At 36.6% G+C, this 26,485-nt stretch overlaps 1 protein-coding gene across 3 annotated transcripts in view; it reads left to right on the top strand.

The window, feature by feature from the left end:
- Positions 1–26,485, top strand: part of KDM3A (lysine demethylase 3A) — a 63,554-nt gene that overhangs the window by 1,571 nt on the left and 35,498 nt on the right. For all 3 annotated transcript variants that reach the window (XM_077134841.1, XM_077134840.1, XM_077134842.1), the window contains 6 exons: positions 6,100–6,255; positions 10,303–10,413; positions 13,700–13,802; positions 14,474–14,598; positions 14,861–14,933; positions 15,042–15,130. In XM_077134841.1, the coding sequence (XP_076990956.1) occupies positions 6,100–6,255; positions 10,303–10,413; positions 13,700–13,802; positions 14,474–14,598; positions 14,861–14,933; positions 15,042–15,130 (657 nt within the window). The remainder of the gene's footprint in view (positions 1–6,099; positions 6,256–10,302; positions 10,414–13,699; positions 13,803–14,473; positions 14,599–14,860; positions 14,934–15,041; positions 15,131–26,485) is intronic.

Raw genomic sequence — 26,485 nt, 5'->3', positions numbered from 1 at the left:
AGGGAGGAGCTTATTCGTGTTTTTGGCGAATTAGGGTGTGTGTGTGTCCGTAGATGGTGGGTCAGGTCAGGAGTGGGTTCCTGATGCTACGGGATGGGGTCTGTGGGTGGGTGTGGAAGATGACCACATCTGTAAGGATGGGGTGGAGCTGCCCCATATATGGTGTATTGGAGGAAGGGCCTCAAAATATTCCACTTGGGTGTATGGGGAGGGATGGGGGGGGGGGATGGGACCTAGTACAGCCAGTGATTTTTAATCAGAATGACACTCCGAACCATTTTCAGTCTGATCTTTTCAAAGAGAGTTGAATTCCGATTTACTCCCTAACCCATCAATGTGAAAACGTTGTCTGGGTACAACCAGAGAAGAAGCCACTGTACCAACAAAGACTCCTTTGTGCAAAAAATAACCCCCCAAAATGCTCCCTCACAAAGACTGTGCTAGTGATAACTTGAAGGAAGCTTGACAGAATGGAAGATATTTCCTCTCTGGGTAGTAAATATCTTGTTTTCTGTACCTTCATTTGGTAATCATCTTTGTTTTTTCTTGAAAACTGCTCAAATACGGGAAGCAAGTTTTGGTGTTAGCAGTCAATATGTGTTGATTTCTGAAACATAAGTTAATTTTAACACTTTCAGGGTGACAGTTCATGCCCAAACCAGCAAGGTGTTGTGGGAAGAGGGATGTGTGGTTCTATTTTTGAACTTTGCAGTGTACCTTGTGTTCATGATTAAAAGGAGTGACGATCGAGCACCTTAACCGCATGCCAGGAGTCATGTGAACATATCATAGCCATCATCTTTTTGAATCCTTCCAGCATGTCTTTGGGAGTAGGGAATAATATTGCTCCTGTTTGACAGACGGAAGTACCCAAGCTGCCCAAGCTCAAATACCTAGGAATTGGGATATCCTATATGATATCCCAGGAAGTTTGGACTCCAGGAGCCATCCTTTTCAATCCCAGCCTGTATTACTGAGGTTGTACCACAGAAGGGCTTTTGTCATACATTGTAAAGTTCGGTTTTCTCCTTCCTACTTATTCTTCTAGCAAACTTGGACATTTAGATAGTGTGTAGTGTGGTTCAGGGATAACCAGTCTCTCTCCTTTGGTCAGTGACCTTTCTACAAAAAGTAGCCTTTTGAGTATTAGATTTCAGTCATCATTGTTGTGGCTTGTTTCACCTACCAAGTACAGGTTTCTTTAGAGCATTTGTTTTTATCAGATTTGACTGGAAACAAGGTTTGATTTAGACTTTGTAGTTTTTAGTTCTTTGGTAGATGAGAGACTTGGTGTTCCCTTCCCTGACAATGATTGAGGGCCTTTTCGGCTAGATAGGCAATCTGAGAGGTTCTTACGCAGGTATTCTTTTTAATCTTTATGCTCTCATTTCCCAAACTTTGAGGTAGTGGTGGTATCCTTATTTGCAAAATGAGGAAATAGATTTAGGAAAAGGAGTCTTGTCTGGAATTTCACAATTGGCCTCTAAGTGATTAAGGCAGGATTTGCAACTCTCGAGACACATGGCTTTGTCTTTACTGCACTAAGATGACTAGTGTAGAAGTAGCAGATATTTCAATTCATTAATAATTTCAACTGTATTTGATTTTTTTTACCTTATTTGTAGATTTCATAACTCAGCACCAGATGTACTCTTTTTAGCAGTCATAAGTTATTGCTACATTGAAGATGAAGTAATTGCCTTATTGTGTTAACAAAAAAAAAGTAGGATTATAAAACACAGATCCAATTTTACTTGGTGAGGTTTAGGCAGGCTTACACCTGGGTTTATGGATGATGAGGTTGTTTGGGAGTGGAGCATGGTGCTAAGTTGAAGGTGAATAAATAAATAGAATTGGAGAAGTGTGAAATGTTCTAGTACCAGTATAAGTTTGTCTAGGCTGGCTGGCTTAGTTGACTGAGGATGATACTAATGAGGCCAAGGCTTGTTAAATCTGCTTTACTTTGAGAGTGACTTTGTAACTTTGAGAGTTACTTTGTAACTTGATAAAAAGACAATATATCTAGTAGTTTGTTACAAGTTAAGATGGAGGCATTCTAATTATAGATAGTAATTATTAAATGCTTATTATGTAGCAAGTAGTAACTATAGTTCACAGTATATTTTTGGTGGTTATCTACATTTTTTAGCGGCAGAAATTGAAGCCTCAAAAAGTTAAATAACTTGCTCCTAAGAATGTCTTCAGAACTCGGTAAACACTAGGCTTTAATTTTAATATTCAAGTAGAGTGAAGTTAGAGCCCTTTATTTTGCTATTTCCCCAGCACCTGGAACAGCCCTTGGCATAAGTGTGTGCTCAAATATTTGAGTAAATGAAAGAAATATAGGATTATTATCTCTACATGAAAAAAGAGCTTAGACGTTATCTACTGATGGGCAGTGGTCTTCTCTTCATCTGGAAAGACAACTCATCTTAATTATGTAGTTTTAAGGACCTTCTAATTTCTAGTTTACTCTTTCTGTTGGAGTCTATGAAGCCAGTTGTTTTCTATGAGGCTTTGTTCATATAATTATGCATGCTGGAAATGCCCTCCTTCCAACTTGTCTGTCTAGGTTTTTCCCTTCCTTTGAACCTACCTCACCCTTGACTTTTCTTGCTCCATCTTAGTCTTTAGGTGTGTCTTAAGCAGATAAATAGTACTTGCCATCCATATATACCATTTTCTGGTATTAAATCCCATTTTGGCACTAGGGTATCTTGACCAGTGCCTAACCTTACACACAATTACAGCTTGAATGTTGGTGAATTCTGCTGCCAGTCAAGCAAGTTAAAATGAGAAACTCATAGCACAGCATAATAAAAAACTGTATACCCTTTATGAGTAAATGTTAGATTCTAGGACTTTTAGATCAGCATTTTATTTAGGATAAAAAGACATAAGTAGGACGTAAGGATTTAATTTTCTTAATTTGTGGAGAGGTTTCCTGTATTGTAGTGCTAAGCATAGAATTGATACGTAATTAAAAACATTTTGACCAAAAAAAATGCCATTCTATATGTCCCTAAACATTTTACTTGTTTTTTCTGATGGTTTTCATACTTATATAATCAGGTGAGATAGTTTATGCTGAGCGGAAGATTTTGAAATTAGCTTCATTAGTACCTGCTCAAGATATTTGATAGGCTAATAGGTATACATTTACAAAATGTTATATTAGAAAGGCAAATTAGAAAATTATCGGTAATGAATTGAAAATAATTCACCTTTTTGGGCTTTGGAGTTGGAACGCATAAATAATATTTTGTTAGTGGACTGAGGGAGCATGGCAAAAACAGCACAATATGGAATGGGAACTAGTTACATCTATCAGCAAGCAGGAGCTTGTGAAGTCAATTTAGTTCCCCTGAATTCTAATCTGTGTGTCTTTACACTTTTTTTGGGGGGGGTGTCCTTATATATGGACTCACAAGGCACAAATGAAAAACATGCATGGTTTTGACAAGAAATTTTTGAAAGAATGATGGTGAAAGTTCGCAATTTGCTGCTTTTATTATGTTTTTTAAATGACATCTTTTTTCAAATGAAAATTAATATGGGTTTGAGCAGTGCAACTTAATACCCGGTCATCATAAGCTTAAATTATTTTTAAGGAGCTTAATTTATTTTGAAGTCACTCAAAGATTGGGATTTAAAAAGGGACCCTGTCTGAATTTTGGTTTAGGATTTACCTTAAGCTTTAAGTAGCAATCAAATAAGAATTGTGACATCAGGTAATTTTTAGGAAACTCTTTATGATCTTAATCCTTCCCCCTTTTTTTGCTGGGTAGTTATTAGGGAATCATTGAAGACCTTCTTTTTCCCACTTCTAATTTAAGAAGTGACATCCTAATAAATTAAAATTTGAATTATCATGAAGTTCTTAAAGCTGTTTACATTCCTTACCAGAAATTTTACAAACATTGTCATCTTTAATCCACCTAACAATTCACTTCAATTTTTACTTTGATTTTGAAATCATCAAAAGAAGATTCTGAAAGCTTAAACTTTACCAAGGCTTCTTAACCTGGGTCTGGGCCTCTATATATCAAAATATTTTCTTTGTAACCCTATATATTTTACTTTGTCCATGTAAAATCATTCAGACAAAGCTTTAATAGTTCATCAGAGTGGTCCATGACCAAAAAAGAAACTCTTAGATCAAGAAATTTGTCAAAAGTCATATATTTTGATTGCCATAGATGGAATTCAAATCTAAAATCTCTGCCAGTCTCAAGTTTCATACGTGCTAATTCCTCACATCGTATTGCTAATGGATAGAGAAACTCACCTAAAGGTAAATTGGCTTTGAGATTGATGTGAATCTGGGGAAGAAAAATTAGTCAATTTAGAAGAGGTTAGAGGACCTGGTATTCTGTGGCTAGGACAACAGAAGGGAAGAAGACAGAGTTTCTGAGACACCTCTGAGAATTACCAGTTGAATGTAGTGATAGCTGGAATCACTATCCAAGGAGAGTATTCCAAGCCTTGCCACATAGTAGGTGATCACTTATTTCCATGGATTCTGATTTAGAAAATATTAGTAATAACTGTTACGTTAAAAGCTTACTGCATCAAGAAGATGCAGTCTCCCAGTGGAAGTTGCCTGGTAAGATAAGTAAGAAGTTTTGGGATTAGGGCTAGTGGTATATTAGTTGGGAATTTACTGCCTTCTGAGTGAAAAAGAGAAACAGAAGGTAAGAGTCCAATTCAGAGAGAAGTATGTTCATTCAAATAGTTGAGTACTGACTGTGTAATAGTAATGTACAGTGGTAAGCACAAGCAGGTACAGGCTTTGAACTGCTAGAATTAATGATATATCAATCACTTAACCCCAAATAAATAGTTTAAAATGTGGATAAGTATTAGGAAGTAAAAGTAGGAGAAGCACAGAGCTTTGAATGCAGTTAGCAAGGGGGCCTCTTGCGGGAGGCTATTTGTAAGGGAACTCTTTTGAGGAAAGAATTTTTGAACTGGTTTCCGACAGATGAATGAAGGTTAACTAGTCAATAAACTAAAGACGGAAAAGGGAGAGATGATTGATATCCATACAATAAGGAACATGACTGACAAATTAATTAGTTAATTTCTTGAAACCCAGGAATAAGAGGCATCTTTAGTAAGTGGAGGAATTTTAAATAAAATACAAATAGTGATTTTTGCATTGCATATTGAGGGAGTTTATTGTATATCAGTTAGAATATTTAAAATGTTACCAAAGATTTAGAGTTAACTTAAAGGGTAGCTTTGTCATAATGGGTTAAGGAAGCTAGGATGTTTTGGTACTTTTGTCTGACCTTTAAGGTTATGTGAATAATTCCTACTTCTGGGTCACTGCCAGAAACCCACTTTTGGACTTCTCAGACTGAAAATTCTTATGTCTTACGATATTAAGTTGTTAGGATTGTATTTTGCTGATGAAAAGCCAAAAAATTTACAGTTACTTGGAAAATCATATTTCAAAGGTAGTTTGACTTTCATATTAGATGTTAAAGGTAGTTCTGGAAAACTGGAATCAATTATCAATTAGTCATTTCTGTTTTTAGTAAGCAGCAAAATAGTCAGACTCCAAACTGGGTTAAGTTTCCCAGCTCTTTCAACTCAAAGGGCTATAGAGGATGTACTATATGAAGTCTTTTGTTAAGTCCTAAAGGACATCAGAGGTATTTAAAAGCTGGTGATGGGTTATAGTAACGGGGGTCATCTTAAGCCTAAAAATAGTATCAACATAGAAATATAATGCAATGTAATAAGTACTTCTAGGTTTCACATTGTATCTTCCAAGTCCAGAAGCTCAGATGTCTAATTAATATATGTAAAAACCTTCAAAGTTTGTGGGCTTTTCAGAGTTTACTTTGGGGGTAGAGACTGGGCCAAAAAGCCCTTCTGCTTCTCAAAGTGGTTTGAGAGCTAAAGCTTTACATATCAGATTATATTTATTGTGAGTTACAAAGGGAAATAAGAAAGCTGGAAGGGGAATAGTTCATTCAGATAAAAGGTTCAGAAGAATAATAAACTATAAGAGTATAATCCAACTTGGATATTTTTAATGTTTATTTTTGTTAATCAACTAACTTTTTTCAATTCTACTTTTCTCTCTAGGTGTGTGTGGAATTTGATGGAGAATCTTGGAGGAAAAGAAGATGGATAGAAGTCTACAGCCTTTTAAGGAGAGCATTTTTAGTAGAGCATAACTTGGTTTTGGCTGAACGAAAGTCTTCTGAAATTTCTGAGCGAATTGTTCAGTGGCCCGCAATAGTGAGTAAAATGTCCCTTCAGACTTAATTAAACTCATGAGAAGAGGGCATTTCATTCATTATGAGGAAAACAAGGAAATATATTTATCATGTCTACGTCCAGCCCTCTGGGAAATAAAAGTTCAGGCCTGTGATAATGTGGACGAGTCAGAAGAGTATCTGGAGTCTCCTACACAACCTGGTTAGGAGCTCTGTCACTCTGGGCCAGTCTCTTGACTCTGGCACCACTTTCTTCACTTGTTAGGTGGGGGTGGAGGAAATGTGGAGAATGTCTAGGTCCTGGAGGAAATGTGGAGAATGTCTAGGTCCAAGGTCAGAAATCAGTTACATGCAAACATGCAGACCTGTTTGGTTTTGCTCTTCATTGTGTTTTCAGAAAATTCAAATTAGTTACCAACTTTTAAAGATGTGGAGAGTATACCTACAAATCTATAGTTCCAATTTCTCTTGAAAAATCTGTAAGATCTGGCAACGCTGGGACCTTGTGGCTGTTCCTTCTCACAGCAGTAGGCTGGAGCTGAATCACCTTGTCCCTCGCTGCCTGGGTTCAGTAAGAATTTCTAGTCTGGGTCTCATGATCTCTTAAGGTTTCCTCTGCCTCACAGAATTCATTGGCTCTAAAGATAGTATGAGTAAATATATGACTTTGCCATTTCCATGTTGTAAGTTTGATGTCGTTAAAGTAGAGTGATCACTGTGTCTGGAGTTTATCTCAGGTTTTATGGGCCTTGAGCTGTGGCTTAAAGGAGGAAGGGTCAGGCATAGAGAGTTGGAAAGGCCAGGAGGCTGCACAGTTGATGAAGGGTCTTTGCAGGCTTGTGCTAGTAAAGTTAAGATTTTACCCATAGGTGAGGAGAGCTGCTTTTTGTTTTTGAGTGATGTAGCATTGTGGTTAAAGTTGTATTTTGCCATTTGTGTTTTTTTTCAGCCGGTAGGGATTTGCTTAAAACACAGACCCTGTCTCCTAAGAAAAGTGGACATAAACACAGTTTTTTTTGCATACATTCTTTGGAAACCATGGATATGTGGACCCAGTTCTATATGCTAATGAGTTCCAGATGTATATATCTGCATATATATGTATATATTCTGCTGTCTGCCCTCTACTTAGATTTTCATATCCAACTTCCCCAGGATGTCTCCTGGCATTTCAAACTCAGTACTCTTAAAATTGGCTTTATCTCTTCTGTCCCCCAAAATAACTTGCATCTCTGCCTAACCCTGTGTTCTTGGTTGGTGATGACAGTTTTCCTGTTGGTCACTATCTTAGTCTGTCCCTCACAACGCTACTTCCTAAATATTTCTGGATCTTCTATACTACTTCATTAGTCCATCCAATGGCTTATACAGGTTCCAACTCTTGCCTCTTGCTCTCCAAGAGTCTTAAAATAACTCTACTTACATTCCTCTGGTCTTGGCCATGGTATACCTTCCAGAATGATATTACTTAGGACCATTCATTAGAGGGCATCCTGTAGCTTGCATAATACAGTGCTAAAGTACTTAATTTGGGAAATTGATTCCCTCCATCATTTGGCACTGCCTATTTTTCCAGCCTCATCTCTGACCAACCACTTTATGGTTTTAAGCTTTAGTTATAACAGATGCTTAGAGTCCAGCAAGCACTATGCATTTCTTCAGCTCTATTTGTGCCTTAGCCCTATAATGAAGATAGAATTATTTTCAAATAGCTAAATATGGATAAATTTTACAATTCTTATTTAAATTACTGGGTTTGGATAAAAATAGTTTAATGTTTTTGTGATTCCAGAAATACTTTTAGTATTTTGAGATACTTTTAGTAACCTCTAATACCCTTCCTCTTCATTTTTTTTTCTGTGGTTGAGAATTTCTTACCTCACCATCCTCCCCAGAAATGGGTGCCCTTCTCTGCATACTTGTGATACTTAGTGTATATCTTGTTGTTGCCCTTTACATAATATGTGATTTTATGTTTATCTCCCTTATTAGAATGAATTTGAGGACACAAATTACAATCTTCACCTCCGGTGCAGTGCTTGACAAATAGGATGCACTTGAATATGCGTTGAAGTGAATGGATTAACTTGATAAGTTTAGATTTGGGGAGATAGATCAGTTAGAGGATAGAGTCAAAGATAATTCTTAGTGTTTTAGTTGGCTTGTGGGATAGGGATGATAGTGTTTTTAGTCATAGAAATGGGACATCATAGGGGAAATTAAAACTATTGAGTTCATTATCCAGCCTCTTGAGTTTGAGAAATAAGAACTGGCAACTTACTCAGAGAGGTGTTAAATATTGAAGCTTCCTGGGGGAGGACTAAAGGCCAAACCATTTGTTTTTGTTAAATGGTGATTCTTGAGTTAGAATTAACCAATTTTTCCCCACTCTTTAAATGATAATTGTAATTTTATTTTACAGTTCTTACATTTCAGAATGAAAGTTAGGCTAGTGCAGTCTTTTTTTTTTTCCTTTCAGTTTTATTGAAGTATATTCACACATCACACAAACCATCCAAAATATACAATCACTGGCTCATAGTATCATCACATAGTTGTGCACACATCCCCATTATCAATTTTTTTCAATCATATAGTTGTGTATTCATCACCATGATCATTTTTAGAACATTTGCATCACTCCAGAAAAACAAATGAAAAGACAACAGAAAAGAACCTATACATCCCATACTCCTTACCCCCTCTCTCATTGACCACTAATATTGCAGTCTACCCAGTTTTTTTTTATACCCCTTCTTCCCCCTCCCACCATTATTTACTTATTTTTTGTTTTTATTTTAATAACTCATCTGTCCATACCCTGGATAAAAGGGGCATCAGACACAGGTTTTCACAATCATATGGTCACAAGGTAAAAGCTGTATAGTTACAGTCTTCTTCAAGAATCAGGGCTACTGGAATACAGTTCAACAGTTTCAGGTACTTCCTTCTAACTCCTTCAATACACCATATACTAAAATGGGATATCTATATAATGCATGAGAATAACTTCCAGGATAACCTTTCAACTCTGTTTGAAATCTCTCAGGTACTAAAATTTTATTTTGTCTCATTTCTCTCTTTTGCCTTTTGGTCAAGAAGGTTTTCTCAATTCCATTATGCCAGGTCCTGACTCATCCCTGGGAGTCATATCCCATGTTGCCAGGGAGATTTATACCTCTTTGAGTCATGTTCCATGTAGGGGGGAGGGCAGTGAGTTCACCTGCTGACTTGGCTTAGAGAGAGAGAGACCACATTAGTGCATAGTCTTTTAAAGATTTAGTCTAGTTCAGGTTAATGGGTTGGCAAACTATGGCTCATGGCCACCTGATTCGTAAATAAAGGTTTTTGAATCACATCTGGGCCCATGTGTTTGTTTATTGTCTACAGAAGTTGCACTACAATAGCAGAGTTCAGTAGTTTTGACAGAAAACTGTATAGCCTACAAAGCCTGAAATGGTTACCATCTAGCCTTTTACAGAAAACTTTGCCCCACTACCCAGGCTAGGTAAAAATGGTATAATGGCAAGTAAGCACTTAAATTTTAATATGATACTTTTTCTTATTTATTTATCACTTCTCCCACATGTGTAATTGCTTAAATACCTAACAGCCATGTACCACATTATTATTTGTACAGTACTATACTTTCAACTCTTAATCTGACTTATTATATAACTTTGGACAAATCCTTTGAAAAATTTGGATTTCACATTCCTTTTTGTAAATAAATCCTTTGATTTTGAAAAGTGAATTCACGATTTTTTTCCCTAGTAGAAATTTTAAAGAGTTATTTTCAAATAGGTAAATGTCAATAGCAGTTTGTCAGTTGAAAATGTCAATAAATATTATAATTTTGTCCCTATTTAAATTACTGGGCTTGGATAAAAATGGTTTAATGTTTTTGTGGTTACAGAAGTAGTTTTACTGAGATACTTTTATTAAATAAAGCAATTAATAGCTTTATCTTTTTCAGTATGTGTGGTAAATTACCATTGCCTGTCTCTATTTCAGAATTGTGCTGACATCAGCTAAAATACCAATAACATTTTCTTCTTTTTTGTTGTAGGTGTACAAGTCTCTATTGGACAAAGCTGGTTTGGGATCCGTAACTTCTGTTCGATTTCTAGGAGATCAACAAAGAGTGTTTCTTTCTAAAGACCTTTTGAAGCCTGTACAGGTAAAACAGAGAATATTAAACCATAAAAGCAGAAATACAAACTCCTTTAACATAAGAATTATAATATTGATGTTGATTGCTCTAATTCAGAACACCTAACAGGGAAGGACCCATTCCATCAGCAGTTAGTTGTTAGAGATTGTCCCTAAATGTTAGCTGTTTGGTTGGTACTATACTTTTGCATTTGGAAGAACAAAGGTACTACAGTTGACAGGGTAGCGTGTATATATGGGAATCACCCAGGTGGTATGAAAATAATTTTTAAAAGGTTGACAGTCATATGCATATGTATGCTTTACAATTAGCTTACTAAAACCCCTATCTTTTTCACAACCTTTAAGCTCCTGGGTCTTCCTCATATGTGATTTTTTTTGGTTTCCTGTTATGAAAATGATAGTGAGGGGAAAAATACTTAGAACAATTTATCTCCACGAATCACTATTCTCCCCTCCTTTGTAAAGAAGAATGAATTTTGGTCTTACAATATCCTTTAGATATCATCTATATGAAGATATAATCCCTTCTGCCTGCTTCTGTTTTGCAATTTCAGAGACTGACCTAACCTGTTTAATTAAACCTTTCTCTTTAGAGGTAGTTCAGGTTACTTGTCATTGCCAGTGCTGGGCCTGTCTTCTACTCCAGTCTCACTTTTACTTCTATATCCTGGAAGTGAGAGAAAAAATAGGTTTCACAACCTCAGCCTTATTTTATGTTTAAGTAAATGAAAAAGAAGAGGATACTTTTACTTAAATTAGTTTGAGACACAAGTTAACTCTCATGTCAGGTGGGCAATCCTGATGGTTTTCCTGCCTTAAAAGGGATAATGACGCTTGTGAGGACCTGGAAACATGCAGGTGGATGTGGATATCTTTCTTTACTAAGTAATAGAACTGCTTTTACTTCCCTTAATTGTCTTTTGTATTTACCTTTCACATGTCCACACTTTTCACTTAGAGTAGAACTCTTTGGTTTTGTTTCCTGAGATTGAAAGAGAAAAATCTAGAAGAGTAAATTTTTATATGTTCTTAGAAAATGTTTTCCGAAATCAGAATTGCTGATACTCTGGTATATTAGTTTGCTAATATACCAGAGTATATTAGCATGCAGTGAGAGAGTGATATATGAGAAATGGAATGTCTTTTAAAAAGGGAATTTAATAAGTTACAAGTTTACAGTTCTAATGCTGAGAAAATGTCAAACTAAGATACCAAAAAAAGGTTACCAGCATTTAAGAAAGATCGATACCACCTGGAACACCTCTGTCAGCTGGGAAGACACATAGCTGGCATTTGCTGGTCCCTTGTTGCTGAGCTCCATTGCTTTCAGCTTTTGTTTCTTGTGGGGGTTCCTCACTTGGCATCTGTGGGCCTTCACTTAGCTTCTCCAGGACACAACTCTGAGTTCTGGCTTGCTTAGCATCTAATAGGAAGGCACATGGCGATGGGCTTTGCATCTCCAAACATCTGGGTCTTGTTTTAACTGTCAGCTCTGAAACAACTTCTCCAGAACATCTGCAGCAGCTCTGAAACCTCTCTGAAATGTTTTCCCTTGTAAAAGACTCCAGTAAACTAATCAAGACCCACCCTGAATGGTTTCCCCTGGTAAAAGACTCCAGTAAACTAATCAAGACCCACCCTGAATGGGTGGCGTCACATCTCTATCTATTCAAAAGGCCACACCCACAACTGGGTACACCACACCTCTGTGGTGATAATTAAAAGTTTCCACGCTATAATATTGAATCAGGACTAAAAGAAATGGCTGCCCCCATAAAATTGGATCAGGATTAAAACGTGGCTTTTCTGGGGTACTGTTACAGTTTTCAAACAGGTACATCTGGTAATATCAGTGTGATAAAACCTATGTTGTTATTAATATAATAATACTGAGGGGGAGTGTGATGTATGCCCTTAACTTTTACTGATGATAGTAGTAGTGATCAAAGTTCAGTGCTTCAGGGGCTTCTTTAGATATGGCTAATAACTGCATGACATTCTGGTTTGGGGGATGTGATTATACCCAGTAGAATGCTTGCTCTAAGTAATGCACAGAATGTCTCAATATTGTATGGTATATTTAAAAGTTGGGCTTGAAACTTAAGATTTGCCTTTTGGTTGAATTTGGCTCAGTTATCTGTGGGTAAGGAAAAAAAAAACAGCATTCAGATCAACTATCTGGTATTTTTAATGAACCCTAAAACTTCTCAGACAGACTAGAATTATTCTACTTTATTTAGGAGCCCATAATGGCTTTCTCCATAATGTGCTGTTTCATCTTACAGTAGGAATTGGAGAACACACTTAAATATTTTGAAATTTTGGTAGCAATAAACACCCAAGAAACAAAACAAAACAACCCACATATTGCATTCTGGTGATTAATGTTAGGCATAGTCCCATTGAAGACTAGATTGGGGGAAATGGATACAGCATTCTTGATTGCTTCATATCTATTTCACAGTGGCAGAAAAGCATTGGAAGGGCTGCTGTTTTTTTTTGTTTTTGCCCTGCTAAAATTTGGTTTTGGCAGGTTATTCCTATTGACAGTTCTGCATACATTTATCATAACTGGGTGTGCACACAAAGCCAGAAAACTATGGACTACTGCCAAGAATGAAGCCCTTGCCAAGAACTGAGTGTACCAAAACTTGCTGAAGCCTTAGGCTATTTTTTAGATTTTCTGCTGGGTTTCCCCCACTCCCCTCCTTTGTAAAGAAGAATGCATTTAGAATACTATCTAAGTTAAATGACTTTGAATGAACTGATTTGTTTGGTAAAAGTAAGGATTTCAATGGATTGTCATCATGGCTTTGTCTTTTGCATGTTTTACCTGTGTTTCTTCTACCCTTTGGATTTGGAGCTGTGATTTCCTCCTCCCCAGTGTTTGGAATAGTGTTTTAGACTTGGATTAACCAATTTGTTTGCTTAGTATGTTTCCCATAGCCATGGTTATGTCATGTTTAAACTTATGCTTTGAGCCACTCTAGTATTTCTCCTGTTGAATTGCTTAGAGTGGCTTAATTTCAGTGTGCCCTGAAACTGATCATTTGATGGTTCCTACTTTTTGACCCATCCAATTCATTAGGGTTGCAATGGTTTGCTGCCTTTAAATGGATAGTTGACATTGACTCTTCCATTATTGATCAAAATATTTACTGAGACTTATCTGAAATTTAGTAGGTGATAATCCTTAAGCTTTTGGGAGCTTTGTGTTTTGAGAAGGTGTTTTGATACCAATCCATGGCTATTAACTTTACTTAAAAATTTAATGATCTTTTATTTTTTAGGATTTAAACAACCTTCGACTTTCCTTTACGGATAATCAGAATGTCAGTAAGGAATTTCAAGCTTTTGTTATGAAACATTTGGATGAAAGCCATCTCTTACAAGGTTTGTGAATTATTCACCAATGATTATTTTATAGGAAGTCTTTCTCATTCATTCTTTGCTTGAAATTTCAAATTTTAAGAAAATCTCTTAGCTGCTTTCGCATAAAACTAAATGACTGAAGGACTTTGTTAATATATTTTGAAGCCTGTATAGTTTGGAAAGTTTGGGCATTATGTGAAATTATAAAAGGAAAGTAGATACTTAAGTGCAGCTATATTTTTGACATGGAATTTGATATATTTGGAATTTCAGTCTTATAAAATTGATAAGGGATTAATTTGGCAGTTGTGACCTTCTCATTTACTTTTATTGAATTGCTAAATTTCACAATCAAATGTTTTATCAGATCTATCAATTCTGTTGGGATTCCTGAATTTTGTTCCACTAAAACTACACAGGGCTATGCATTAGGTTTTGATGAGTTGTCTGATACTAATTGGTCTGATGCGACATACTAGAATAAATATATTGCTACTCAAAGATAAACCAATAGGAAAATGGAGCTTGAAAATAAAAAGTTTCTGTTTTTCTCTAAGCCTTGCTGAACTATGCCTTCTCTTGTATTAGCCATGTCTTATAATGTTTACTTTGTCTACTTAATTTTTTTGTTCTGGATGATGGTACTATTGGGAAATAATGCAAATTGCTCTAAAAACACTTTTTTTTTAAAGGTGATAAAAATTTAGTTGGTTCAGAAGTAAAAATTTATAGCTTGGACCCATCTACTCAGTGGTTCTCGGCAGTCATTGTAAATGGAAACCCAGCATCAAAAACTCTTCAAGTCAACTGCGAGGAGGTAAAGATGATAATTGCATATAAGCAATGCAATTTTTCTTGAGAGGGAAAGATAGTTATAAAGAGGATTTATGATATCTTGCAGCTAAACAGTTTTATTATTTTATGTTAAAATATTAGAGCAGAAATAAAAATAACCCCAAATTGTTTTAAAAATGCATTCTGTGTAAGAAGTAAGTCCCTATTATGTTAATAGAGTTGGCTTTCATTAGGTTCTCAAGCATTGTTGTTTTAGTTTTCAGTATTTTTGTTTTATTTTTAAGATTCCAGCACTGAAAATTGTCGATCCGGCACTGATTCATGTTGAAGTTGTTCATGATAATCTTGTGACATGTGGTAAGATAATAATGTTTGAGTATAATCTTTTCCTTTTTTCGTTCTCCCTTATCCTTCTCACATTGGGAAAAATAGTGAAGCCATCTTACCTATTTTTAAATATTTTAGGTAATTCTACAAAAATTGGACCTATAAAACGGAAATCTAATGAGAATAATGGAAGCCTCATTCCCAAACAAGCAAAATCTTGCTCTGAGGTAACCTTGATTTATTTTTGTCACTTGTGTAACACTTTCTTCAAACTCTATAAAGTGATAGCCAGCTCTTCCATTGGTTATAAAGCTATCTTCTCTACTCTTCTCTGCTGTATTCCTTGTTGTTTTTGCTAATTTCAGATCTTGGTCATTATTTCTACACTTAAGACTATGGAGCTAATGTAAGTTTTGACTCTCTATAAAAAATGTCAGATTTTTTTTGTTGTGTGTTGAGAGGTCTCAAAAGACTTGAAAGTTTCTCCATATGGATTTATTTTTGAGGGTAAATTGAGTTTCATGTGTTTAATTGGAAGAAAACCTGGCATGAGAAGAGGGGAGGAACCTTACAATTTTAAGTATATTTGTTGTTGGAGAACCCCTTCTCCTCAATAATAAAGAAGTATTTATGGTTATTTATGATTAATTATATGTTCTTGTTTTTCAAAAGAAATTATTGGTTTCTCATTACTAATTTCTGCTCAGAAAAGTATACAAGCTCCTATGAATGGCACTGTAAGTTCAAGTATCATATTTAAATCTGTTTTGGAATAGTTAGGATTTGGATCAAAAAACTGGATTGAGACTATTTCTCTTTTAGGTGAGTTCAGTCTTTAGGACATATTATAGTACAAATAACATTTTCATTTATTACATATCTAAATGCACTTGTCTTACATGGGTAGTTTTCTGTATTATAATTTTCAAAAATGCTTTATACTTTGCTCCAGGAAGGAGGTTAGAATTTTAAAATTGACCAAGCTCTATTTTGTTCAATGTTGGCAGCATTGAGATGGAACCTTGGGCTTGGGTAGTAAGGCAAGGAGAAACTGCAAGTTGATGAGCCGGATCAGGGTCAAGTAATTATCCCAGGGTTCTGGGTTAAGTGCAGACTGAACTTATGACAGGGACTAGAATCTAAGCAAGCACTGTGCTACACAAATTCTTAAGAGTCTAGTTATCTAGTCCTTATAGGCTTTCCTGAGTCTTATTCCTGTATATAAGCAACAGGTAACTTGATATATGACCTTTAAAGTTTTGTAAACCAAGGCATCCAGTACCTTTGTCACCCTACCAAGTGTATAGGTCTAAGCAGTTAGACAGAAGCTCAGGTTTTTTAGGTAAAGAATGAAGGGAAAATTCTGAAAATCACTTTCCTTTTTGCCTTAAAGTTTATAAGGCAATTTTGAGTACATTCATCCAAGAAACCAGAAACATTAAGCTCTCATTGTGTCCTGGATATACTTAGTCCTGGGGGTAGGTAGGTATCTGGAGTCTTTGTTTCAGAGTTCATAGTCGAGTAAGGGAGCAGGCCCCCAAAGGCTTCCTCTTTGCCTCATGGGAGTGCTGTAAACAGGAGGTATGTAGGTGTCTCAGGGAAGCAGCCTTGGCTAATGCTTGGAGAGTGAGAGAACTTGTGCCATTCACAGAAGGGCAAGTGTCTCATCATGGCCAGAAACAGCATAGGACTCATGGGAGAAGGCAGGGTCACTGGAGGAAAGAAAGTTTGAATTTTATCCTTTTAAAGGGTTGGGGAGGGCAGAGGGGTGTGGGTCAGAGTGCTTAAGACTTTTAAGTTCAGGAGATTTGTACCTGATGGAGAGGGAAAGAGGTGAATGTAGAAGGGCACTGGTTAGGTGAATGGGATTGTCCAGCATAAATGGGCCTGAAATGAGGCAGAAGGTAAGAGGATGGAGATTTATATCTAGGAGATGGCATCAGTTGGATTTGATGAAAGACTAGGTGTTAGGATTGAGGAAAGGTACCCCCATGAAGTGGTTAGAACAAATGAAGTGACTACTTCATAGAACACAACAGTTCTAGCTTAGGAAGCTTAAGTGACATGGTTAAGACTGTCGTTTCTGATATTGTTTGTAGTCTCCCAGGATAGAAAGAGACTAGGCTTGGAAGAATAGAGGTCCCTTTTCTAGAAGGGAATGTACAGTAAGCCTCTGGGGAGTAATGTAGTAAGGACTGACTGTAAAATGAGAATGTTAAACAACCAATTATTATTCCATCTTAGAGGTAAACTCAAAGAGGATGTTGTCAAGTAGTCCACGTCAACAGAAGCTTAGAGAGAAACTGGGTAGAATAACTACCTGTCAGGCTTTGACACTGGAGAAATCTTTAGTGATCTGAGTTAGAGAGAGTAAAAACCAATCTGGAGAAGTTGATTAGGTTTTGCCTGTCATGGAGAATGTTTTAAAAGTTCTAGGTGTGATGAAGAGGAGAGCCCCACAATGCTGTGTTGGGAAGGGGGAGTCGGAATAAGAATGGTGTCCTGATAGATACTGGGAGAAATCACCCCGGATTTCAGACCGCTGGGGACCCCATCAAAGACTTAAGTTTATCAGTGATGGGAGAAATAGTTGAGAAAGTAAACTTTAATAACCTTCAAGGAGGTGCTTGTAAAATGTAGTATAGACATATATAAGCAGTCTTGTCTGCCTAACTGAAGCTCTTCAAGGCTTTTCCTCAGCATATTGTACAGGACACTGTTCAGTGTGTGCTACCAAACTGATTGTTGGGTGCAATAGAAGCTATTAAAAATAAGCCTCAAAAAGAAAAAAAAGAAAAAAAAAAGATAAGCCTCAATTTTGGCTTGAGATGAGCCCCTTTACCCATTCGAGCCTTAGCTTCTGCATCCAAAATGAGAAACTAAATTTGATGTTTTGAAAATTTGTATTTCAGCTCTTAAGTCCCCTACTAATCATCTTCTTTTAAAACAGTGGCAGTCTACAGTAAGGGAAAATGAAGATGATAGATTTTTACCTGGTTTTTAGTTTTTAGAATTTTTTTCTTTTTAATTTAAAACTTATTTGCATCTTAGAAATTTTGGTTACTCCAGAACAGTATAGTAAACAAAATAAACATCACTTAAAATCACACAGCTCAGAGACTTTCGCATTTTTAAATATTTCCCTTTTATCTTTTTTTCTTCCTCATGTATTCATGGAGGCTATTTTTTTGTTGTTCTTGAAAAATCTAAAACCATATTCTATACCCTACTTGATGCACTTACAGTATATTGTGAATATTTTTCCCATATCAATAAATATTGGGTGATTTGGAAACACTGGCCTGGCCTAGATTTTAAGATAGCTTGGGAGGCAAAGGAGGAAGTGGGGAAAGAAACAGTTTAATATGTGTGAGCAAAACATGAGTGTACAGTAACCCGTTTGGCACACATCTCACTGTATTTACATTTCCCAAATGTGTAGGACTGGCACAGAATTCACTTTTAGGGTGGTCTTGAAAGACCTTAGTTTGGGATTAAGTAGACAAGACTCTACTGTCTTGATGATTACTTTTGGTTAAGATAAGCCCTGTGTGCTAGTATCATCTGACTCCTTGAAGGTCTTCTTTGCCTAGCAGACTACTCCTCAGAGTTACAATGTTACTTGGTTAATTGGGAGAGAGTCTGCTGAGGAGGGTGAGCCAGCAGCATCTTTATTAGAATACCATCAAACACTCAATTATATTATCTCCATCTGCTGGCAGGGAGGAACTATTGCCATGACTGGTATAGAAGACCTTCAGGGAAAACTCTTCAGGTAAGAAGAAACTTTGACCCTTTGTCAAGTCAGAGACAAGTGTGTAGGTTTGCACGTGAAGATGGGTGTGGGAATTGGAGACCTATCTGTGTTGCACTAGACCTTAGGAAAGTTGTGCAGTGATATGCCTCAGTTTCTTAAAGGAAGAGCAGTGCTAATTCTAACACATGCTGACAGAACTGAGGAAATTTTCACAATATTTTTCTGCTTTAAGATAGCTTTTCTCTAAAATTTATTTTACTTTGTACCAGATGCTATGGTAAAGCACAACTCTGTTATGAATGCCTCCTTGTTCTCATTTTACAGATGAAGAAACTGAGCTTAGAGGGGTTAAATATGTGTTTGTATGAGTCAGGGACTGGATTGAAACCAAGGTCTAATACCAAAATACATTACTCTTACCCACTGTGCTGTTGTTGCCTCTTTCCAGTCTTTCTTCGGTGTGGTGAAAACCATGCTAAAACAGCCTTCTTCCTTCTTTCCTCCTCCCTATCCTTACTTCGAACAAATAATTATTGAAAATCTAGTATGTCCTAGGCACTGCATATGCAGTGACTAGCTTTACCACCTGGCTCTTCAGATCTAGCTATTTCAGACTGCTGGATGCCACCAGCATCCTTTCATTCTACCAGTCTAATTTACTGAGCATCTGTTGTGTGAGATCCAACAGTGGCCACAAGAGTAGAATTTCTGCTCATAAGGAGTGGTATGTTCCATTGTGGGGAGACTGATAATAAAGAAGTAATTAGATAAAGATATTTTCACAGTTTGATTTTGCAATGAAAAATATAAACACAGGAATATGAGAACTACTTTGGAAATAGAGCAGACTTGAAGGTGAAGAAATGGAACCTACCAGCTACCCAGGCACAGGGAATAGCAAGTACTTAGGCCCAGGCAATAAAGGGCTTGGAATGTTTGACGACCAGAAAGGAACCCAGTATAATTGCTGCATGCTAAGCAAGAAGAAGGAGGGACTGAAATGAGTGGATGGAGTCAGAGGAGACCCAGACCACATAGGTTTTTTTTTTTTTTTTTGCATGGGCAGGCACTGGGAACGAACCACATAGGATTTTTATAGGCAGAAAGAGTGTCATAATTTGATATGATTGATATTTTGTAAAAATTACACTTCGATAGAATAAATTTTAGGTAGGAGGCAGAAGTTACAGGCAAGAATGGAAGGAAGTTAGGCAAGTTAGGACACATAGTATTTTGGGAGAGAGATGCTGGTAGTGATGGCATGGAAAGACTTAATAAATATTTAATAAATATTAATAAATACTTTGGAAATAGACCAGATTTTCTGGTTCATAGATTGGGTAACAGATGAGAGAAATGAATGTGTTTTTCACTTGAGCTGCTAGACCGACATTGCACACAATAAAAATTTATGCATAGGTTTGCTGTCTAAATTTCTTTAGTATGTTACCAAGTATCAACTCTAAACACATTTCAAGTAAGGAAAGTATGAATGAGGGAGGAAGATGCTTGGTAAAAGTGATCCTTGAATAAGTACTTGTATTTTATTTTGCTTTAAAAATATTTTCATTGTAAACAACAAACTAACATACAGACATTCTTGACATACAGACCTTCTTGATATGATTACAATCAGTGGCTCATAATATTATCACATAGTTGTGTATTCATCACCATGATCATTTTTTGAAACATTTGCATCTCTCTGACAAAAGAAAGAAAAAAGAAAAAACTCATACATGCCACATCCCTTACCTCTACGTCATTGTACACTACATTGACCATTAGTATTTCAATCTACTCTATTTTTTTTTAACTTTTTTTTATTGTTTAGTATAGCATATATATAAAGCAAAGAAATAAAAAAGCAATAGTTTTCAAAGTATTCTTCAAAAAGTGCTTACAGGATAGATCCCAGAGTTTGTCATGGGCTACCATATGATCCTCTCATATTTTTCCTTCTAGGTGCTAGGCTAGAGGGGTTATACTATTTTATCATCACAATCGACCTCTTTTCCCTCCTTTTCTTGTGAACAATAACATATATACAAAAAAGCTATAAATTTCCAAGCACAGCGCCACAATTAGTTGTAGAACATATTTCAGACTTTGACATGAGTTTAATTTCACGTTTTTACTTCTAGCTGTTCTAAAATACTGGATATCAATTTAATGATTCAGCATTCATATTCATTTGTTAAGTCCTATCTTCTATGTATAATTCCACCATTACCTTTGCTCTTTCCATACCTCTTATTGGGGTTGTTTGGGCTATGGCAATTCTAAATTTTTGATACTGGAAGGGTCTGTCAGTAATATGGGGTAGGGAGATGGAGCTGTCTGATGTTCTGGAGAGGCTGGGTTAGATTTTAGGACTTATCTGGACCAGGGACCCATCTGGAGGTTGTAGGTTTTTGTCAAGTTACTCTAGTGCCTGGAATCCTTGTGGAATCATATATATTGCCCTAGGTGTTCTTTAGGATTGGTTGGAACAGTCCTGGTTGGGGGTTGGGAGGTTATGATAGGTAGCAAGGTCTACCTGAAGCGTGAGTAAAAGTAACCTCCAGAGTAGCCTCTCAACTCTATTTGAACTCCCTCTGCACATGATACTTTCTTAGTTATACTTCTTTTCCCCCATTTGATCAGGATATAATTGTTGATCCCACAGTGCCAGGTCTGGATTCATTCCTAGGAGTCCTCTCCAGTGTCACCGGGGAGACTTTCACCCCTGGATGTCATAGGGGGAGGGCAATGATTCACTTGCAGAGTTGGGCTTAGAGAGAGTGAAACCACATTTGAGCAAAACAGAGGTCCTCCAGAAGTAGCTCTTAGTCATGCCTATAGGTAGTCTAAGCTTCTGTGCTACCTACATAAGCTTCACAAGAGTAAGCCTCATGATTGAGGGTATGTCCAATTGATTTGGGTGCCTCTAAAGTTTGACATAGTATCAGGGGATTTCCTGATGGTAAGGTTTAATAGTTCTAGTCTTTCTCCCCTCCCTCAGGGTACTGTGCCAGTATTTATCTGGTTAATATACTCTAGGATGTTTCCAGGCATCACAATAATCTATACAGGATTAAAGGACCTCTTTCTCATTCTTTGCTCTCTGTGTTTCAGTTGTTCAAATGAGCTATATAGATAGGTTGAATTAGATTATGCACTACAGAAAATTTCAGTTCCAGATCAAGTAAACCTTTCTGCCATTGGTCTCAAAGAATATATGTGGTTCTAAAATATAGACACTGTCCTACTCAATTTATTTTAACCTTTCTTTCCCCTATTTATTTCTTATCCATATTTTTTACCCATTTGTCCATACCATAGATAAAAGGAGCATCAGACACAAGGTTTTCACAATCACACAGTCACATTGCAAAAGCTATATCATTATGCAGTCATCTTCAAGAAACATGGCTCCTGGAACACAGCTCTACAATTTCAGGTACTTCCCTCTAGCCACACCATAACTAAAAAGGAAATAGCTATATAATGCATAAAAATAATCACCAGGATAACCTCTTGACTCTATTTGAAGTCTTCTAGCCACTGACACTTTATTTTGTCTCCTTTCTCTGTTTCCTCTTTTGGTCGAGAAGGTTTTCTCAATACCGAGTTCCAGCTCATCCTAGGATTTTTCTGTCCCACGTTGCCAGGGAGGTTTAAACCCCTGGGAGTCATGTCCCATGTGTGGGTGGGGCGCAGTGAGTTCACTTGCCGTGTCAGCTGAGAAAGAGAGAGGCCACGTCTGAGCAACAAAAAGAGGTTCTCTAGGGGTGATTCTTAAGGCTGATTTTAAGTAGGCTTAGCCTGTCCTTTGCAGGGATAAGTTTCACGGGGGCAAACCCCAAGATTGAAGACTCTGCCTGTTGATTTGGTTGTCCCCACTGCTTGTGAGAATATCAGAAATTCTCCAAATGGAGAAGTTGAATTTTTCCCCCTTTCTCCACATTTCCCCAAGGGGACTTTGCAAATACTTCTTTATTCGCTGTCCAAATCACTCTGGGATTTATCGAGGCATCACACTAACCTGGACAAACCAACAAAATCTCATGTCCTATTCATGGTTACATGTACTTAATGGTGTTCAATTAAACTGTCCATATAAGTTAAATTAGGAAATGCACTAGTCAAAATATAAATTTTGCACCAAATAAACATTTCTTGTTTTAGTCTCACACAGAAGTTGAAGTTTTAAAATATGATCATCTGTTTTCAACACCCTGCAATATTGACATTCCTTTATTTCCCTCATGCAAAACATTTTTTAATTTGTTCATTTAGTCACTGACATACACTCTAGGCATTCCTAAATTATACCATATCATACTTTATTGTCTGTCTTTCCTTCTGGTTTCATATGTGCCCCACGCCCTTCTCCCTCTATCATTCTCACATTCAACTTCATTGAATAAGTATTTTTAAATGACTTAGAAGTTAAACTTTGGGAGTCTAATCTTTTAATAGGTGATTCCCAAAGAATTGTAAAATATTACAATTGAAAGGGCCTTTAGGAATAAGCTTATTTAATGTCTTCATTTTAAGAATTAGGAGACTGAGCCCAGAGTGGTTAAACTGACTCTCCCAAAGCTATGCTTAGAATAGCTAAAGCCCAGCGAAATCTAGGGCCTTGTCTCTTTGTACTTCTGGAGAACATTATCTAGCCAGAATTAAGTTGACTTAAATAGTATAATATATGACCAGATAATTTACTATTTAAAAATAGTTAGAGGTTATGTTGACACTTTGATAATGACTAAGTAAATTTTTCAGATATTTTTATTTAGCAAATACTAGACAGTCTTTTCAAGGCTACCAGGGTAAATATCTGAGAAGGAGATCCATGAGCAGACTATATATAATTTTAGAATTAGGAGATTTTGGAAGTTGGCTAAGGGAAGTTAATTTTAGAAAGTTAATAACCAGAAGATGAAGGAACTTTGAAGATGATCTTCAAGTTTAGCTTTGGTATTAAGGTAAATTTAAAAGATTTTTGTAGCTTGATGGAGATCTGCTTGAGTAGATATGACTTAGAGTTTTTACACATGAAGAGGCTGATGAAGATGGTGAATAGATGTTACCTGGTTTAGCCATAGAATATTTAGGTGTCTGAAGTTGAATTTATCTCTTCCTTTTCTTTACATGGTGAGAAATTTATTTTGTAGATAATAGAAACTCAAAAGAAGCAGGTCTGGTCATATTTTTCTGAAGATAAAACTACATGATAAGGAAATGGGACAGGTCCTGCCCAGATCAGGAGGATGGAATGAGATATTCCAGAGCTCTATCCCTCACAGAAGCTTTGAACAATCACCAAGAACTTGCACAAACATTTTTCTCAAAGCTCTGGTGAACAAAAGATTGCAGTAACAGGGTGAGAGCAGAATTAAGAAAAAGACCAATTAAAAACAGTAAGATAACCTCATGGCACTTTTGCAGATCTCTGGTCCTGGTTCCAGAGGAAGCAGAGTAACCTTTGTGCATATACTAGGGTGCACGTATATGTGTGCCAGTCTGTCTGGGGTTAGTCTGAAGGACTGAACCAGGAAATGCATTGCAAGCTCACTATCACAGACCTTTCCCTGTGCCTATGCCGTAGTTCATAGCGCTCCTGGTGAATTCCTAGGGTATGCTCACATGTGTACGTAGAAAAGAATGGGGAGGACTCTATACTTTTGTCTTTGGCTGATCTCTAAACTCATTATTAGGACTGCTAAACTCTGAAGGAGAGCACCAGCATAGGCCAATCTGCAAACACTGGGGAAAGGATTTTCTTTTTCACTTTTTTTTGGTAGTTCTTGGCATTCAAGAAAAGTCCTGCCATCACACTAGCTGAATTACAAGCTTTAAAAACTGATGCTGTAGTCTAAATTCCAGAGGTAACACTTTAAAATATCATAATGTCCACACTGCAACAAAAGACTAAGAACAGCCAAAAAAATGGGAAACTGTTATCCATACAAAGAAGATTAAAGCATTAGAAACCATCACTGAGGAGGATCAGACCTGGGACATACCAGAGAAAGATTTATAAAAAATGGTCTTAAATGTACTCAGAGAGCTAAAGGAAACATGGATAGACATCAGGAGAATGATGGATGAACACAGAAAGAGAATCAGTAGAGACATGGACATTATGAAAAGGAAAGCAGACCTGAAGACCACAGTAACAGAAAGGGTGCAACAGCAGATTACAGCTGGCAGAAAAATCAGTGAACTTCAATTGTGAGCATCTACTCTGAGGAGCAGAAGGAAGAAAGAATGAATAAAAGTAAACAAAAGAAAAAAAAAGTGAACAGAGCCTTAGCACTTCGGGACAACATTAACCATACCAATACACACTTTATGGGAGCCCAGAAGGAGAAGATACAGAGAAATGAGCAGAGAACACTGTCAAAGAAATAATGGTTGAAATTTCCCCAAATTTAATGAAAGATAGGAATATACGTATGAAGATGCTCAGTGAACTCCAAATGGACCCATGCTATTCAACAAACTGTTGAATGCCAAAGGTACAGAATTATAAAAGCCAAAAGAGAGAAACAACATGTCACATACAAGAGAGCTTCAGTAAGATTAAGTGCCAGTTTCTCATTGGAAGCCGTGGAGGTGAGAAGATACTGGGAAGACGTAAAGTGCTGAAAGCAAAAACTGCCAACCAAGAATTCTGTGTTCCATGAAACTGTCTTTAAAAATGAGGGACAGGGCAGGCCACGGTGGCTCAGCAGGCAAGAATGCTTGCCTGCCATGCCAGAGGACCCGGGTTCGATTCCCGGTGCCTACCCATGTAAATAAAATAAAAAAAGTTAAAAAAACTTAAAAAATAAAAATAAAAATGAGGGACATTTTTAAAGACATGCCAAAATAAACAAAAGCTGATGGAGCTTGTCATCACTAGGTAAACTTTAGCATCTATTGTAGATCTCTTATAGAGTTTATGAATTATAAGCTGTAGAGTTCTTCGTTTGAAAGGAAAGGGCACTGGACAGTAGGTTGAAGCTATGTGAAGAAATAAAGATCTCCAGTAAAGGTAACTACATGAATAAATATAAATGCCACTTTTTACTTTCTATACTTTCTGTAGGATCTAAAAGGCAAATGTATAAAATGTAATGATAAATTAATGGACTCATAATGTTATAAGTATATAATTCATGAATAGAACTACATAAAGGTAGGGAGACATGGGAGTAAAGGAACATGTTTTGTGTATGCTATGAAAGTAAAGTTGGTATGAAATAAAATGAGATTATCATAGATTTGGGATGTTGAATTTAAGACACATGCCAGCCTCAAAGAAAATATCAGAAAAATGTGCATGGGGGAAGTAAGAAGGTATTTTAAGCAGTTCACTACAAAAATCAACGAAATATAAAAATAGACAATAATGGAAGAATTGAAGGCAGAAAAAGGTATAAGACATAAACACTAAAGAATAATATGACGAAAGAAGGTCCTGTATTATCAGTAGTTACTTTATATGTAAAGGCAGTGATTAGAATGGATAAAAATAAATAAATAATAAAAATCTAAAAAAGCACCAACCAACTCTATGCTATACAAGAGACTCACTTTTTAAAAAAAAAGTAGGTTGAGAAAGAAAGGATAGAAAGACTATTCATGCAAATAGCAATCAAAAGAGAGCAGGGGTGGCTATACTAATTTCAGACAAAATAGACTTTTAAGTAAAAATCAGACAAAGAAGGGCATCGTATAGAAATGAGTCAATTTATCAAGAAGAAATAATGATTATAAACATATATGTACCCAATAACAAAATCTCGGAACAGGTGAAGTAAATATTGACAGTCTGAAGGGAGAAACAGAT

Source organism: Tamandua tetradactyla, chromosome 17, assembly GCF_023851605.1.
Source record: "Tamandua tetradactyla isolate mTamTet1 chromosome 17, mTamTet1.pri, whole genome shotgun sequence".
Taxonomy (NCBI): Eukaryota; Metazoa; Chordata; class Mammalia; order Pilosa; family Myrmecophagidae; genus Tamandua; species Tamandua tetradactyla.
This window is presented reverse-complemented; position numbering and strand designations above follow the sequence as displayed.